This window comes from Octopus bimaculoides, chromosome 13 (genome assembly GCF_046866305.1).
Source record: "Octopus bimaculoides isolate indiv1 chromosome 13, ASM4686630v1, whole genome shotgun sequence".
Classification (NCBI taxonomy): domain Eukaryota; kingdom Metazoa; phylum Mollusca; class Cephalopoda; order Octopoda; family Octopodidae; genus Octopus; species Octopus bimaculoides.
Genome location: NC_142940.1, coordinates 9,790,379 through 9,808,004, shown reverse-complemented (window position 1 = coordinate 9,808,004; position 17,626 = coordinate 9,790,379). Strand labels below are relative to the sequence as shown.

The following is a 17,626-nucleotide window of genomic DNA, read 5'->3' as shown; positions in this document are numbered from 1 at the left end:
AATAACAACATTTCAGGTATAAAACACAAATGAAATAATTTATCTTTATTTGTTGTAAACATTGATTTTCAAAAAGGAAAACCAATGAATAGAACTCATTTCTCCAAGAACTTAACACTAATCCTTTGGAAAAAAAAAAAAAAAATTAGAACTATCTTAATCCTTTTAGCATCATTCTAAATCTTCAGCCAATTTCTTTGCTTGAATTCTTTCGGTACGCATCTTTAACCGTCTTTCTCGTTCGTATTCTTTCATTCGAAGTACAAAGCTGAAAATATAAACAGAAATGAAATTTTAAAAAAAACAAAAAAACAATCACATATCAATGGACAAATATTGATTTCAAATTTTGGTACAAGACCAGAAATTTTGGGGAGTGGAAAAAATTCTTGGAAACCCCCACCCATTCACATTCCTAGTTCCAGCATCAGTTGTCAAGCGATGGTAGGGGGACAAACACAGACACACACAAATATTTACATATGTATGTGTACATATATACATATATGTATATATATATATATATATATATATATATATATACGACAGGTTTCTTTCAGTTTCTGTCTACCAAATCCACTCACAGGGCGTTGGTCAGTCCGAGGCTATTAGTAGAAGACATTTGCCCAAGGTGCCATGCAGTGGGACTGAACCTGGAATCATGTGGTTGATAAGCAAGCTATTTACCACACAGCCACTCCTGTGCCTGTATAGGCTTTTCTCATTGTTGATGCCATTCCCTATATAGGCACAAATGTAATTTTTTTCCTAAATAAACTGCACTTCACATTCAAGTTTCCAATGATGCTATAAGGTGTTATTGAGGCACTTGACTCTGAATCCACTGCATCTCATAGCAGAAACAACTGTAAGCTAATGAAGTTGAGAAGATAATCATTTATTCCTTTCTCATCTCTCTTTCAACCACGAAATGCCTGTGTCAGTAAAAATAAGAGATGGTAAGTCGCTGAAGGTAGTTGAAAATTTCAAATACCTTGGTGTGTGGACACAAAGTACTGAACAATATGTTGTCGCAAGGAAAGCTCTTGCCTGGAGCACATGCCATAAATTGAGAAAGGTATGGAGTTCAAAGTTAGCCAGGAAATTGAAAGTGAGGTTGTTTCCGGCAACAGTGGAGTCGGTTCTTCTATACAGGGTTGAAACATAGACGCTCACTAAAGCATTGAAGAAGCTGTTGGACGGTTGTTATGTGAAGATGCTTAGAATAGCACTCAATGTCTCCTGGAAGAGTCATACAACAAACGCCGACTCATACCAGGGACTATCACAAGTAACATTGAAGATACAGCATAGAAGGATGAGGCTAGCTGGATCAGACACACCAATGAAATTGCTAAACTAGTGCTCTGGCAACCGATGGAAGGAAGAACCAGGAGAGATAGGAGGAAGACGATCTATATCGACAACTTGGAGGATTCTGGTATGGAAGGGGTACAGGAGCTGAGGACCATTATGGAAGTTTGAGATGAATGGGAAAAATGTGTAGAAACAGTCTTGTGGAAAGACCTAAACAGAAAGATCTCTCTTTCTTAAATAAGAAAATACTCAATACTTACTCATCGTATTCACACTGTTCGTAGTCATGTTTTTCATGATGACATCTCTGGCACATTGGGTAATTCTGTTGACGACACTTCAGCCATTTTACATATAGATGAGCACAATAATCCCGTTTCTCTAGCGGGATGCTCAGCTCGTTTAACTCCTCTTGTGTTGCAATCATTACTAGAAGGGAAAAAAAAAACACAGAATAAACAAAAACATCCAAAATATAATGTCATGACTACTAGAAGGGAAAAAAAACACAGAATAAACAAAAACATCCAAAATATAATGTCATGACAAAGCATATAAGTAACAGCATGTAAATATGAATTTCAAATTTTGGCACAGGGCCAGCAATTCTGGGGAGGGTTAAGTTGATTATATCAACCCCCAGGGCTTAACTGGTATTTATTTTATTGACCCTGAAAGAATGAAAGGCAAAGTGGACCTTGGCAGGATTTGAACTTACAACATAAAGACGGATGAGATGCTGCTAAGTATTCTACCTGGCATGCTAATAATTCTGCCAGCTCACCGCTACAATAATAATAATAATAATAATAATAATAATAATAATAATAATCCTTTCTACTACAGGCACAAAGCTTGAAGTATGGGGGGAGGATGAAAGACAAAGTCAACCTCGGCAGAATTTAAATTCAGAACATAGCGACAGGTGACACGCCTGATGTGCTAACAGTTCTGCCAGATCATCACCTTAATAATAATGATGATGATGATGATGATGATGATGATGATGATAATAAGGGTTTCCAATTTTGACAGAAGGCCAGAAGGCCTCTACCACTTTCATTTCTTCTTAGGTAGAGCCTGTCAACATCACTGTTTCTGTGGAAGTTCCCAGTTGTTGCCAGGATTTTGCAGGTTTTGATATCTATGGAGTGGATTTCCTCTACAGACCAATCAAGTATCCCAAATGTTGGGATCAACACTGGTACTAAAAATGCATTGTGGAATATTGCTTTCTTGCTAGAGGAGATTTCCGATTGCCATATTTTCCTATGTATATATATATATATATATATATACATATACATATATATGCCCTAACTCTTCGAAACGCCTGTGTTAGAATGGGGGTAGCTGATGAAGGAAAATGTTCTCTATGTGGCCTGTGTGTTTTCTGTACTCTGGTTATTATTATTTTTTTCTACGTTTTGTTTGCAACGTCCTATACCCAGATATGCACCTGTATATACAGGTAGATGTAGGTATGCACATACTTGTACGTATATATGCATATACTCATTTATTATTTGTTTTATATATATACAGAGAGAGAGAGAGATTAACCATGATCCAAACGCACAAAGCCAAAAACGGATGAGAATCGAACCGTGTCTCCGTTCTGATTCCAAAACCCACTGGAATTATTCTGCCTTTCACATTTTTCTGCTCTTTCTTCTTTTTATTGTTTTCATGGGCAATGAAATATTTACCAGTAGTATACTTAGGAACAATCAAGTAGCTATGTTTGGGGGTTCAAACGTTGGATTAAACCCATATCCCACCCATATGTTTTCGCGCTAGAAAAATATTTAATAAATGCATAAGTTAACGTTTGGACATTAAAAAGAAAGGAAAATAAACACACGCACGCGCTCAAGTTAGAGCCTCTAGGTAGGCATTGGATCTGCTAGAAATATCAGTCAATGATCCCTCAAAATGCATTCTATTGTTTTGAGAGAAAATAAAAAGATGGGAAGAAAGGCACGTTGGACAGTGCAGTCGTAGATGCGAAATGATCGAGATGGAAAGAACGTGGTAATGACGATTTCAATGCTTTTGAACAGATGCTTGTTCCGTCAGGGCGGTTGACTTGGGGATAACTGAACAATAACAACAATGGCCATAATTATCAAAGAGAATCATTCGTGAAAAATAGACAGATGGTCTTATTAAAAATATCCTTCGTCCACTCCTTCGTTCGGCCACATTTATAGATATAAAACTCGTGTATACAATTAATTCGCAAAGGTAAACAGACGAAGGAATGATCTCAGTGACGAATTAAGTGGAGAAGGTCATTGGAAGCAGTGGTTTTAAGCAGAAAAAATAACGGGTACATACCTCGCTCTTTGCGTCCATTGGGAAATCCTAAGTTTGGATCGAAAGTTGGAGGGTTGTTATGGTCTGGGGCGAGTTCTGGATGCATAAATTCAAAGATAACATGACCAGCTGCATTTCCCATCCTGACAGAGCCGAGGTCACAATTGCAACACGAATGCAAGAAACGGGAGAGTTTCACAAATCAAGGGAGACAATTAACTAACATGAAATGATTATTTGGTATTATGTCCCTTCCACCGAAAAGTTATTGCCCTTAATATCAGGTCATTAAGAACGTTGTTGTTGGCACTCCGTCGCTTACGACGTCGAGGGTTCCAGTTGATCCTATCAACGGAACAGCCAGCTCCTGAAATTAACGTGCAAGTGGCTGAGCACTCCACAGACAACTGTACCCTTAACGTAGTTCTCGGGAATATTCAGCGTGACACAGTGTGACAAGGCTGACCCTTTGAATTACAGGCACAACAGAAACAGGAAGAAAGAATGAGAGAAAGTTGTGGTGAAAGAGTACAGCAGGGTTCGCCACCATCCCCTGCCGGAGCCTCGTGGAGCTTTAGGTTTTTCGCTCAATAAACACTCACAACGCCCGTTCTGGGAATCGAAACCTCGATCCTATGACCGCGAGTCCGCTGCCCTAACCACTGGGCCATTGTGCCTCCACCATTAAGAACGAAACTTACCATTTTCTTAAGCACCAAGTTTGATAGTCTTTAACTCTAAAGTTTTATGCTTACAATTCTTTATTTTATAACATTGAAGAGTTACATAATCACTTTTCGAAATGGAATTCATGGTGTCTGATTATATTGTGAGTTTTCTCTTCCAAATCAATTTTTGTGACCCCATGGATAGATAAAAAAAATTCGTGTTGTTTATGAATATGAATGAGTTCTGTCGTGGAACCAATGCATCCCAAACAGCTCAAAACATCAATGAAGTGCTTGGTGAAGATGTGGCGAACGAGTGCACTGTACATCGATGGTTTGAGAAGTTCCAGTCTAGTGACTTTACTCTTGAAAATCAGCCCTGTGGTAGAGCCGAGACCAAGGTGGATAATGATGAGCTGGAAACGGCGATCTTTTGTTTCCGAGTAGATCAATTAGAGAAGAAGTGTTTATCAGGTCATTTAGAATGAAAAGGAATTTTGTGTCGAAGGCAATCATTTGACAATGATTCCAACGGCCAAATTGTTCCCTTTTGCGCACATGCACACAACCCTAAAAGAGAATCATTTGACCAGCGACAAGGAATCAGTTAACCAGCGCAAAGGATCGTGTTCGTGAAATTGAAAATGTGTTTGCCACTTGAAGGAGTATTGAAGCAGCTTTCTCCAGAAAGAATACTCGAATTTTTGAAAGCCAACGGCATTATTGCCACCTGTAAAACGTTTGTTTGCACACACTTTATGACTTTGAAGAAGTCGGCCAGATCGCTGAATGGATTTGTGTGGCGGTGCGGAAATTGTAGGAAAAACATTTCTATAAGGACGAAGACTTTTATGGAAAAGTCAAAGTTGTCATTGCAAAAAATATTTCATATCGTCTTTCATTTCGTGTTCGAGGCACCTATATTTACTGCGGCTTTATATACTGGAGTAGATAATAAAACTGCGATCCAGTGGTATGAGTTTTTGTCGAGAAGTGTGTTCGAGGAAGATGCTTCGAGATAAAGCTCCGCTCGGTGGTCCAAGTCATGAGGTGGAAATAGATGAGAGCTTGCTCTTTAAAAGGAAGAGCCACGTAGGGCGAATAGGCCATCAAACGTGGGTTGTCGGCTGCTATGACACCACTGAAAAAAAGGGTTCCTTCAACGTGTACCTGATAGAAGCGCAGCAACACTTGAAGGCGTTATGATTGAAAATGTTTTACCGGGTACTTTAGTACATACTGACAAATGGGCCAGCTATAGGAATTTACAACAGCTGAGTTACATTCACAGAACGGTTAACCACTCAACGAATTTCGTCGACCCTAAAACTGGTGCTTGTACGAATCACATTGAGGCCTATTGGTCCCGAATTAAAAGACGGCTGAAGTATGTGACTGGATCATCGGGCGACCTGAAATGGTCCCGTGTCGATGAGTCAATGTATCGAGAAATGTATGGATTTACTACGAAGAAAAACTTCGAGAATTTCTATACATTTCTCGAACACATTGCCGAAATTTATCCCCACTAAACTCCACCAGCACGGCTTCCCCGAACACACTTCCCGACAAAACTCTAATGCTCTAATTTCATATTACTGTGGGAAATTACTCTGAAAGGAATCTCTGCAGAACGGTGAGTAGATTGATTACACATTTCTTGCTTTATGTCATCGCAGTTTTGTGAGATTTGGCTGTTATTTCTAGCATGAAATTTTTCAAACAAATTTTTCAGAATCATAATCTCCGTATGTTTTTACGCATTTCGTAAAAAAATAAAAATTCCGGAAAATGTGAAAAATGAGGAATGGGGGGTGGAGGGGGTTGAATCGAAATTTTGACTTTCAGATTTTTGAAAATTTTTTTTCAGAATCGGAATCTCCATAGCCTAAAACGTGGGATTCTGTAAAAAAAAAATAATAACGGGATAAAGGTTCCGTTTACATATTCTCCATCTGGACCGATTATTATTATTATTATTGTTCAGTAGTTTTATTTTTATAACGTGCTTTCACTTCACTACCGAGCGCAGCTCTGTGTGCCTTGGGTATGTGCTGTGGTTTGCTGTGATGCTCTTATGGTTACTGTATTGAAAATGTTTTGCATAGGATGTGTGCAGTGCCCAGTAGTGCAATTTTCTGTATGTTATATATATTTGTAAGTCCTGGTGTTTTTGTTATGTATTTGTCTGAATATTCTTTTATTATACCTAAGGCACCTACTATGATAGGAATTGTTTCTGTTTTTAGATTCCACATTCGAGTTACCTCTATTTCCAGGTCTTTGTATTTTGAAAGTTTTTCCATTTCTTTTAGAGAAACGTTGTCATCTGCTGGTATTGATACATCAATTAGAAAGCATTTTTTTTCTTTATGATCTTTGACAACTATATCTGGCCTATTGGCCTTAATTTCTCTATCTGTGTGTATTGGCATATCCCAGAGTATGGTTGCTTTCTCGTTTTCTGTGACCTTTTCTGGCGTGTGTTTATACCATCTTTTTTCTGTTGTTATTCCATAATGTTGGCATAGCTTCCAGTGTATATAGGTCCCAGCTCTGTCGTGTCTGTGAATATATTCCTTCTTAGCCAGGACTGGGCAGCCAGAGATAATATGATTTATTGTTTCTTGTCCATCTCCACATATTCTACAGTTACTTGTTATGTTTCTTTTCATTATATGTTTTTGGTAATTTCTGGTGGGGAGGCTTTGGTCTTGTGCAGCAATTAAAAATCCTTCAGTCTCTGCTTTGAGTCCTGAGCTTCTCAGCCATTGCTGGGATTTTTCTCTGTCTATTTCTTTCGCATTTAGTTTAGCCCAGTATTTACCATGTAGGGGCTTTTCTTGCCATCGTTTTATCATGGTCCGTTGCTGTTCTAGTTTTAGTTTGGATTTCATTTGTTTTATAGCTTTTGTTGTTTCTTCTTCTTCTTCTTCGTATTTGTTAGGTAGTATGATTTCTTGTTTGTATTTGTCAACTTCCTTAAATACTGAAAACAGTTTTTTGTTTTGCTCGTGTTTTGTGGCTATTTGTATTAGGTTTCCTTGCTTCTGGAGTAGGTATTTTTGCAGTCCTATGGTAGTTATTTTGTAATAGTTTTCCCGCTGTATAAGACCCCTGCCACCTTCTGTGCGTTGTATATATAGCCTTTCTATGTCAGATTTTGGGTGGTGCATCCTATATCCTATCATTATTTTTCTTCTTTTCCTGTCTATTTTAGATAGTTTGTTTAGTGTCCAGTTAAGGATATTGTAGCTGTAACTTATAACTGGGACAGCTAAAGTGTTGATACCCATGATCTTGTTTTTAGCATTGAGCTCTGTTTTTAGTATTGATCTAACTCGTCTATAGTACTCTTTCTTTGTTTTTTTCTTTCATTTGTGTATGTTATATCCTATCTAGTTCATTGACTCCTAAATATTTGTATGGTTGGCTTTCGTCTAGTTCTTTTATTTCATTGGCTTTATCTAATGTTATGTTGCTACTTTTAACTAATTTTCCTCTTTTCCGGGTTGCTTTGGCACATTTTTCTAATCCGAATTTCATATCCATTTCCTTGGTAAAGCCATGTACTGTCTGTAGTAGTGTTTCCAGCTCTTTGTCATTTTTGGCGTATAATTTTAGGTCATCCATATATAGAAGGTGGCTGACTGTTTTCCCGTAGCATTTGTAACCGCATCCAGTTCTATTTAGCTCTGTGTGCCTTGGGTATGTGCTGTGGTTTGCTGTGATGCTCTTATGGTTACTGTATTGAAAGTGTTTTGCGTAGGATGTGTGCAGTACCCAGTAGTGCAATTTTCTGTATGTTATATATATTTGTAAGTCCTGGTGTTTTTGTTATGTATTTGTCTGAATATTTTTTTTATTATACCTAAGGCACCTACTATGATAGGAATTGTTTCTGTTTTTAGATTCCACATTCGAGTTACCTCTATTTCCAGGTCTTTGTATTTTGAAAATTTCTCCATTTCTTTTAGAGAAACGTTGTCATCTGCTGGTATTGATACATCAATTAGAAAGCATTTTTTTTTCTTCATGATCTTTGACAACTATATCTGGTCTATTGGCCTTAATTTCTCTATCTGTGTGTATTGGCATATCCCAGAGTATGGTTGCTTTCTCGTTTTCTGTGACCTTTTCTGGCGTGTGTTTATACCATCTTTTTTCTGTTGTTATTCCATAGTGTTGGCATAGCTTCCAGTGTATATAGGTCCCAGCTCTGTCGTGTCTGTGAATATATTCCTTCTTCTTCTTATTATTATTAGTCTTTATTATTATTTAGCTGGCAAAATCGTTAGCACGCTTGATGAAGTGCTTAATGGTGTTTCGCTCATCACTACGTTCTGAGTTCAAATTCTGCTGAGGTCGACTTTGCCTTTCATCCTTTGATAAACTAAGTACCAGTTGCATACTGGGGTCGATCTAATCGCCTGGCCCTCTTCCCTCAAATTTCAGGCCTTGTGCCATTAGTGGAAAGGATTATCATTGCTACTTTACACCACTCCTTCCTCACACGCTGACCTTTATGCCCACTCTAAATGCCAGCTTTCTCTCAAACTACCGATGCAAAATGTCCATAGTTTCTCTCATTATTTTCTCCATTATTACTGCGTAACCTAATCCACCGCTGCCTTCAATCTTCTTTCTTGTCCTCTCTCTTTCTCTCCCCCTCCCTCTTCCTTTATCTCCCCACTCTCTTTTCATCTTTCTCTTTCTCCCTTTCCCTTTATCTCCTTTTCCTTCTTTTTCTCCCTCTTCCTTTATTATTTCTGTCTCCCTCCCTCTCTCTCTCTCTCTCTCTCTCTGCCTTTTCTCTCTTTCTCACTTTCTCTCCTTTCCTTCTCTCTTCCTATATTCCTCTTTCTCCTCTCTGTCCCCCTTTCTCTCTTTCTCCCCTCTCTCATGCTCCCTCCCTCTCTTTCTCACCTTTTTCCTCTTTCTTTCCCTTTCCCTCTCTCCTCTGCTTCTCTTATCTCTCTCTCTCTCTCTCTTTCTCTCTCCCTCATATCTCTCTCACTCATTCTCCCACCATCCTCCACCAAATAAGATGCTTCTTGGTCACATGGCATCCTCTGCAGTGTTGAATATTTGTCTTGTCTTAAAACGGTTCATGTTTCACACACACACACACACATGCACATACACACACACACATGCAAACACACGCACACATGCACACTCACACACAAACTTAATTTTGAAAAGCTGCCCATTGTTACAAAACCAAAATAAATCAAACTCATACAACCAAATGCAGTGATAGAAATGCATGGAACTCTTTTACTGGTTTCAGTCATTTGACTGCAGCCATGCTGGACCACCGCCTTTAGTCGAAAAAATCGACCTCAGGACTCATTCTTTGTAAGCCTAGTGCTTATTTAATTTGTCCCTATTGCCGAACCACTAAGTTACAGGGATGTAAACACACCAGCATTGGTTGTCAAATGATGGTGGGGGGGGGGGGACAAACACACACACGACGGGCTTCTTTCAGTTTCCGTCTACCAAATCCACTCACAAGGCTTTGTTTGGCCTGAAGCTATAGTAGAAAACACTTGCCCAAGGTGCCATGCAGTGGGACTGAACTGGGAACCATGTGGTTGGTAAGCAAGCTACTTACCACACAGCCACTCCATATTTTATAAGAGGACTTAGGCTTCAGTTAGGAATCACCAAATTTATATATTTAAAAATTTTTTTGCTTCTTTTAGTAATTATTCATTTGTCTTCTTTCTGTAACTATTTCCTGATTCCTGACATACTTAAATTTTTAAATGTTCAGTTCTTAATATGCCAAAACTGGCATATAAGAATTAGCATATGCATGCCAAAACTGGCATTTATTACCATTATCTTCATGGTATCAATGTTATCCAAAATGATTGGTCTGTAATGCAGAGAGACAACAAGCTGGGAGTGGATAACTGTGAACACCCATAAACATTCATATATATTCTTTCCTGTAAAATCTACCAATGCTTATTTGCAAGTTTCACAGGAGCTGGCCAGTTGGAGGGCTGCACCAGGCTCCAAGTTTCTGTCTTGGCATTGTTTCTATGGCTGGACATCCTTCTTAATGCCAACCGTTTTACAGAGTGTACTGGGTACTTTTTACATGGCACCAACTCGGTTGGTTTATGCATGACACTGGCATGGGTGCTTTTGACACGACCCCAGGGCAGCTGCTTTTTATGTGGCACTGGTATCATACATGCATATATTAAATTTTGTAATTTATTCGTAATTTCCTGCAACCATTTACCAACTTTAAAGAAAATATTCTGTAAATATGTGGATATTGCTATTTCTCACTGATCTTCATTCTGTAAATAATATTAATTTTGATATTACAAACCTGAAAATACAATTCAATATCTGAATGGAAAATTTTAATTAATTTAATCATTTATTTATCATAAATTGTTTTACAATTTGCTTTTATTCTCATGGATAAGAGTTTTCTGAAATTAAGATATTTTAATATAGATTGTTAGTGCATATAATGTCAGTCAGATGCTATAGGTTGTTTTTTTTTGCTTTGTTTTATATATTTTTTTCTTTTTTTTCTAAAAGTAATCTCTGAACCATGAAGAGGTAATCACTCTTACTTTTCTCCTATAATGAACAGCAGCAAGTAGAATAAGTACGACATGCAGCCCAGGTAACAACTACCTTAAACGTGAAGTAAACGTTCCACTTAACAAGCAGAGTTGAATCCCTTGCTTAATGGTAGCACAACACAATTGCTGCAACTAGGTTCGAATCAAGGATGTCCATGTTGTCAAATCAACAAGCATTTTACCTGTGAAACAGAAGTTGTTTTGTTTTCAGCAAATCAGATTGAGTCAAGCAGTGTAATATGCTAATCACCATATAACTATTGGTGTCTCTACTAACCTCGGTACACATCTATACACATACCTGTATTAATCTCTCTCACTTCATACACACACATACATACATACATATATATATATATATATATATATATTTATCTCGTCAGTAGTTCATATATCTGAAGAAGAAGCATACCCCAAACCATTAAAGCAGTAATATATTTTTTAAGAAGTTAAATGTTATGCCAGGTCATAGAGTCGCCATTGGTTTCACACCTATAAAGCGCTTAGCAGTATAGGCAACTCATCAAACTCAAATAGCTAACGTTATCAGAGCCTAAAACATCAGAGAGTTCCTCTCCCCACAGTAAATATGATATACAAAAACATACGTCATACAATTGCTGCTTATACTGCTGACTGTTGGCTGATAAAGATCACCATTAGCATCTTCTAATTTTAATGATTGTATCCAACTAATTATTGTACATGGAATATGTCCGGTATGTGTTCTGTTCTAAAGAATATTATTGATTTTGTAAATCTTTGTGTGCATGGAAAAGAACAAATGTTCATCCTGATATGGATTCGTAGATAATGATGTGAATAATTGGGTTAATTTGGGTGTCTTTTTTTAAATTTAAATGCTCTGGAAGACAGTTCTCTAGAAGAAAAGGAGATATTGTGAAGGAAAGAAATAGGAGAGATTTTGTGGAAACTTAAGACATAGAAAGAGGAAAGGGAAAGATATAGATATATGTGTTATGGGGATACATACATATATATATGCATGTGTGTGTGTAGAAATATATGTATATATATATATAGATATGTGTTAATATATATATATAAATGTATGTGTATATGTATATATATATATATATATATATATATATATATATATATATATATATATATATATATATATATATATGTGTGTGTGTGTGTGTGTGTGTGTGTGTGTGTGTGTAAGTATACACATGTAAGTGCATGGGTGTATACACACACACACACATGTAAATATCGAACAAAGAAAACGAGTGTTCAATACCACATTGGTGGATAAAGGATTCTTTATTTGTGTGTTAAGGCTGCCATTGGTTTCATGTTAAGAAATATCTCAACAATTATTCAAGCCAGTCACATAGACAAATTGGTGTTTGTCTCTATTTCTGTTCCAAAATGGAGACAAACATCGATTTCTGTGATTGGCTGGAATAATGCTTGGGATATTTTCTTAACATGAAACCAATGGCAGCTTTAATACACAAATAAAATATATATATGTGTACACGCACATACACACACATGTATATATATATATATATGTATCTATACATATGTATATATATATATATATGTGTGTGTGTGTGTATATATATATATATATATATATATATATATATATATATATATATATATATATATATATATATATATATATATACATACATATAGCATGAAACAAATGTACTATGTAGTGTGAAACTAAGAAAACAGTGTGAAGAAGAGAGATAAAGTGAGTGGGAGTGAGTGAAAGAGATATAGAGAGAGGAAGCAACAGACTGATAGATAGATAGATAGATAGACAGATGTGAATGCAAAAACGTAAGTAAAATTGGGTTATATATCCTCCTGTAATGAATAAGCATCAGTAGCCAATTGATCGGGAAAGGTTCAATGTATTTAGGGTCCACAAGTGGCACAGCAACGAGATTTGATGACTGGGTTGTTGCATTCCTTGTTCGTATAGACACGGATGAACTGTTCGCAGTTCAAACTTCCATATGGACTGTTGAAGACTACAGCATGGTCGCCATAAGCACAACCTGTAAAACAAAGGGAGATAATTTGTTTTTACTATTTAAAAAAAAAAATTCCAGAAAAAAAAATTATCTGATTTTGTCATTTGTGTTTGGTTTTATTATTTATCTCTTATATTTTATTAGCGTCACCCATTGGACTGCGGCCATGCTGGGGTATTGCTTTGAAGGGTTTAGTAGAACAAATCAGCCTTATGGCCCCAGTACATATTGTACCTGTCTGTTTTGCTATGCTGCAAAGTCTTGGATGTATATGTGGGTTGTATGTACAAGGGAAATATGGGAATGTTTGTATGTGTGATTATTATGTGGTCAGCTAGTAATAAATAACTTACCAGGTTCCGTTTTCTTCACTTTGCTGCAGGTGTCACAGCAAATGGTCTCTGTTTGGTGTGAGTAACAACGTGCTATATCAAGTAAGACTGCTTTACACAAGTAGCTGCTTTGGTCGCCATAAGGACATGCTGCAAAGGATACATCAAAATGATAGTAAACAGATTACATAAAGTGTTATCTCATATGATAAACGATAGTTTCTAACATAGGTGCAAGGTGTGAAATATTGGGTTTTGTGCAATTGTAGATTATATGCAAGGGATGATGTGTAAGGTTAGGGTTAGGGTTAGGGTTAGTGTTGAAGAGGGGGATGTAGGGGATGTGACAGCGGTTATAATGAGAGGGTATGATGGTGGATATGAGAGGATGCAGAGAAAGGTAGTAAGATTTGTGAAGTGTGAAATGGAGGATGGCCAAGAAGAGAGATAACTGAAGGTACAGGAAAAAGGTGATTGGAGAAAATAGATTAGGTCAATGGTTCTCAAGCAGAGTTTATATGACCCTTGGAGATTCTGTTGTTAAAATTTTCGTTATACTTGTACAATACACAAAATATTTTAACAATTATTTGGACAATTCTTAATGATATTTAATCCTAAAAATACAATAGGAACTTTTTAAACATCGAGTGGCTATGGAAGTCCATCTGAGTGAAATAGGAATCAAAGGAGTCCATAGGAAAAAAACGACTGAGAATCATTAGTATAAGTGCAGAAGGTGGAGGCGCAATAGCCCAGTGGTTAGGGCAGCGCAATCATGGTTGTAGGATTGAGGTTTCGATTCCCAGACCGTATTTATGTATGAATGTATGTATGTGTGTATGTCTGTGTGCGTATGCATATATGTATGTATGTGTGTGTGTACGTATGTATGTGTAACATAATGCAATAAAACATTCTTCTGTTGATCTGCTGTATTTCAGCAACCAATTGCATTCAGAACATCCAATGTAGAGGCTGCAAATAACCACAATGGTGAAACATATGTAGGGAACAAATGATACAGACTGCATTTTGTGTGTATCATAATTTCTTATGTGTGTGTGTGTGTGTAGGGGCGGGGTATATATATATATATATGTGCGTGTGTGCTTTACTGTGTATTTTGACTTCAATTTCTTCATTTTCTAGGAACAAACATATTGGAATAAACATAGTAAGACTGATGGCCAAAAGAGAATTGGTAACTGACAGAAGGAATAAATATGAGTGTGTTGAAGTGGAAAAGGAGGAAATGGTGACTAATGGAAATGTCACTTTTAGAGCCACCCATGTGGACATTTGGGGTGTCACAATAATGAAAGTGATAGGTTTGGTATTAGAGACACTTTGAGAACATTAGCACATTACATACATACATAACATACATACATACACCCATTCATACATACATGTACATACATGTATACAACTCTAGTGATATATATATATATATATATATATATATATATATATATATATATATATATACACACACACACACACACATACGCATTACATATGTCCACACACACAAACTCACACACATACATATATATACATATATGTTTATGTATACCTAAATACATCCATATATATATATATGTATACATGTGTGTGTATATGTATGTATATCTATAGGCATATGTATGTATATATGTGTGATGTATATGTATATATATCTATAGGCATATGTGTGTCTGTATATATATGTTTATGCATATATATATATATATATACATACGCACACATACATATGCATGAATGTGTACATGTATATATATCTATGTGTGTGTGTGTATGCATATGTGTGTGTGTGTCTGTATGTGTATTCTTTTATTGGTGTTGACTATTGTTCCAATGTAGCCATAACAGACAGTCCTCAGATGGCATTTCAATGGAACAAGAGTCAGCTCCAAAGAGTAAAAGACAAAAACATGTATTTATTACATATATTGAGCATTCTTTATTTGGTAACAACATATGCTCACGCATACAGTGTGTGTGTGTATATATATATATATATATACACATACACACACACATATATGTATTTATATATATACATATACACACATGCTTATATATATATATATATATATATATATATATATTTCACATACATACATGCTTATACCAGAAATAGCTCTAAACACATTAAATATACACACATGTAATGTATACACAAACCTCTGTATTTCATAATACAATACTCTGTTCTTACATTTCATGTCTTTTTAATGAGAAAGCTTGCATGCATGTCTAAATCGTGTGTGCCTCTGCATGCTTATGTGTGTGGATGTGTGTGTGTGTGTGTATCTATGTGTGTACGTGCATATGTGCATCTGTCTCTGCATGCATTTGCATGTATGTGTATATCTTTGACTGTGCTGCTGTATACTAGCTTAGTCTGGCATTTATTCTGTTGCATATATATACATACATACATACATACATATATATATATATATATATATATATATATATATATATAAAATTTAATAATAAGGGTAGAAATTGATATTAATCAATTAAAACCAGTGGTCCAGCATATTAAAAAAGTCCGAAGATTAAAATTATATTACATACACAAATAAGAGGAATGACCAGCAAAAGTGGACTCCTATATGCTAGAAATAGATGCCAAATCATCTAACCACGAAGAATATGTTCTCAGTAAAATTTCAGCGAGACGACAGACCGTAAAAGGGCAAGACAAATGAAAAAATACTAAATAAAAAAAACGATTTTGTGTATGTAATATATATATATATATATATATATATATATATATATATATATATATATACACACACACACACACACATACATATACCTACATATACTATTATGCATATATACATATGTGTTTGTGAGGAGGAGGGTGTATTTGCATCTATGTTTGTATGAATGTGCGAATGTTTGTATATATATATATATATATATATATATATTGTTGGAGTATATGTATGTAGGTATAATTATGTGAGTTTATGTATTTATAACAGTATCCTTTCTCTGACTGCATGTTTGAGAGTCAAAAGACACATGCATTTCTAAGTTTTGATCTCCTGTTACCAGACATGCAGACAAATACATTAACTTGGAACCATCACACCCCACAATGCTGCCTCTACATTGCACCACGCCCTCAAATGAAACACTATAAGGTCAAACTTCCAATGTTATTTATTACTACAATAACTCTTCTTACATTTTCACAATTCCCAATACACACTGTAAGGTGGTTGGTGTTAGAGAGGGCATCCAGCTGTAGAAACCATGCTTAAAAAACCCTCTACATTCTGCAAAGTAGTTGGTGTTAGAAAGGGTGTCCACTTGTTGACACCAAGGCTAAAAGACCAGAACATTTTTGCAGAGTGATTTGGTGTTGAGGCTGTGGTGGAAGCTAGACACAGCTCCTTTGAGTAATCGGTTGTCTCCCAGCCATAATCTAAATCTTTAATCTTTAAATTGTTTCAGATTCAAAGCTGTGGCCATTTCTAAAATGCTTTTGTTTTTGGATGGAATATTGTGTTTTATTTCCCTTTTATGTAAACGGTCAAATTTAGTGTGAACACCGTGTGTGTGTTTCTATACACACACATACATGTGCGCACACACTCAAACACACTCACACACACGCACGCGCACGTGTGCACACACACCAGAAATGTTAGAATTTAGGTAATATTTTTTTCTACTCTAGGCACAAGGCACAAAATTTTTGGGGGAGGGTGCCAGTCGATAAGATCGACCTCAGTACACAACGGGTACTTAATTTATTGACCCTGAAAGGATGAAAGGCAAAGTCGACCGCAGCGGAATTTGAACTCGGAATGTAAAGACAGACAAAATACCGCTAAGCATTTCACCCGGCGTGCTAACATTTCTGCCAGCTCGTCACCTTAATTTAGAATTTAGGTAATATTGAATAAGAAACATACCAAAATGGAAATATTTATTTTATCATTATATATATATATATTGTACAAAGCATTTATTGTATTTCATGTCTCTTGTTTTCTTCTATATCTATCCTCTGAAATAAATATTAATCTATTTAGCAGGTTAGAAGGCTCAAATTAGAACTGCTATCCATTATTACTAATTCTATGTTAGAAATGTGGGTAGAAAGTGTCAATTGCCGCAAGAGAGAAAGCAATATATTTTGGTGTGCATGATATGATGTGTATGTATGCGTGCGTGTGTTTGTGTGTCCGTCCGCCTATATATATGTGTGTGTGTGTGTGTATGTGTGTATATACACACACATATAAATACATATATATATATATATATATATATATATATATATATATATATATATATATATACATTTATGTGTA

General features: G+C 36.1%; 3 protein-coding genes across 3 annotated transcripts in view; 1 reads left to right on the top strand and 2 right to left on the bottom strand.

Annotated features, from left to right (window-relative positions):
* Positions 1–30: 30 nt before the first annotated feature.
* On the bottom strand, positions 31–3,851 carry LOC106876184 (NADH dehydrogenase [ubiquinone] 1 beta subcomplex subunit 7). The gene is made up of 3 exons (XM_014924666.3): positions 3,658–3,851; positions 1,578–1,746; positions 31–268 (listed from the first exon to the last, which is right to left on the bottom strand). Exons 1-3 carry the CDS (start codon positions 3,776–3,778, stop codon positions 172–174), a joined length of 387 nt encoding a protein of 128 aa, XP_014780152.1. The 5' UTR covers positions 3,779–3,851; the 3' UTR covers positions 31–171.
* Positions 3,852–3,903: 52 nt separating this feature from the next.
* Positions 3,904–17,626, top strand: part of LOC106875942 (gem-associated protein 5) — a 134,597-nt gene continuing 120,874 nt past the window's right edge. Inside the window, exon 1 of the mRNA XM_089361465.1 lies at positions 3,904–5,940. The gene's annotated coding sequence lies outside the window, so the exon portion shown is untranslated. The remainder of the gene's footprint in view (positions 5,941–17,626) is intronic.
* Positions 12,571–17,626, bottom strand: part of LOC106876019 (uncharacterized) — a 32,411-nt gene continuing 27,355 nt past the window's right edge. Inside the window, exons 8-9 of the mRNA XM_089361463.1 lie at positions 13,299–13,427; positions 12,571–12,969 (exon numbers count right to left, since the gene is read on the bottom strand). Coding sequence (XP_089217589.1) covers positions 12,827–12,969; positions 13,299–13,427 — 272 coding nt within the window. The 3' untranslated portion in view covers positions 12,571–12,826. The remainder of the gene's footprint in view (positions 12,970–13,298; positions 13,428–17,626) is intronic.

Excerpts from the sequence above, each read along its gene's own strand:
- LOC106876184 (XM_014924666.3), bottom strand. The coding sequence starts at position 3,778 with ATGGGAAATGCAGCTGGTCATGTTATCTTTGAATTTATGCATCCAGAA. Across the intron at positions 1,747-3,657 it reads CAATGGACGCAAAGAGCGAG|TAATGATTGCAACACAAGAG; the intron begins GTATGTACCCGT and ends TTTCCCTTCTAG. Across the intron at positions 269-1,577 it reads GAACAGTGTGAATACGATGA|CTTTGTACTTCGAATGAAAG; the intron begins GTAAGTATTGAG and ends TTATATTTTCAG.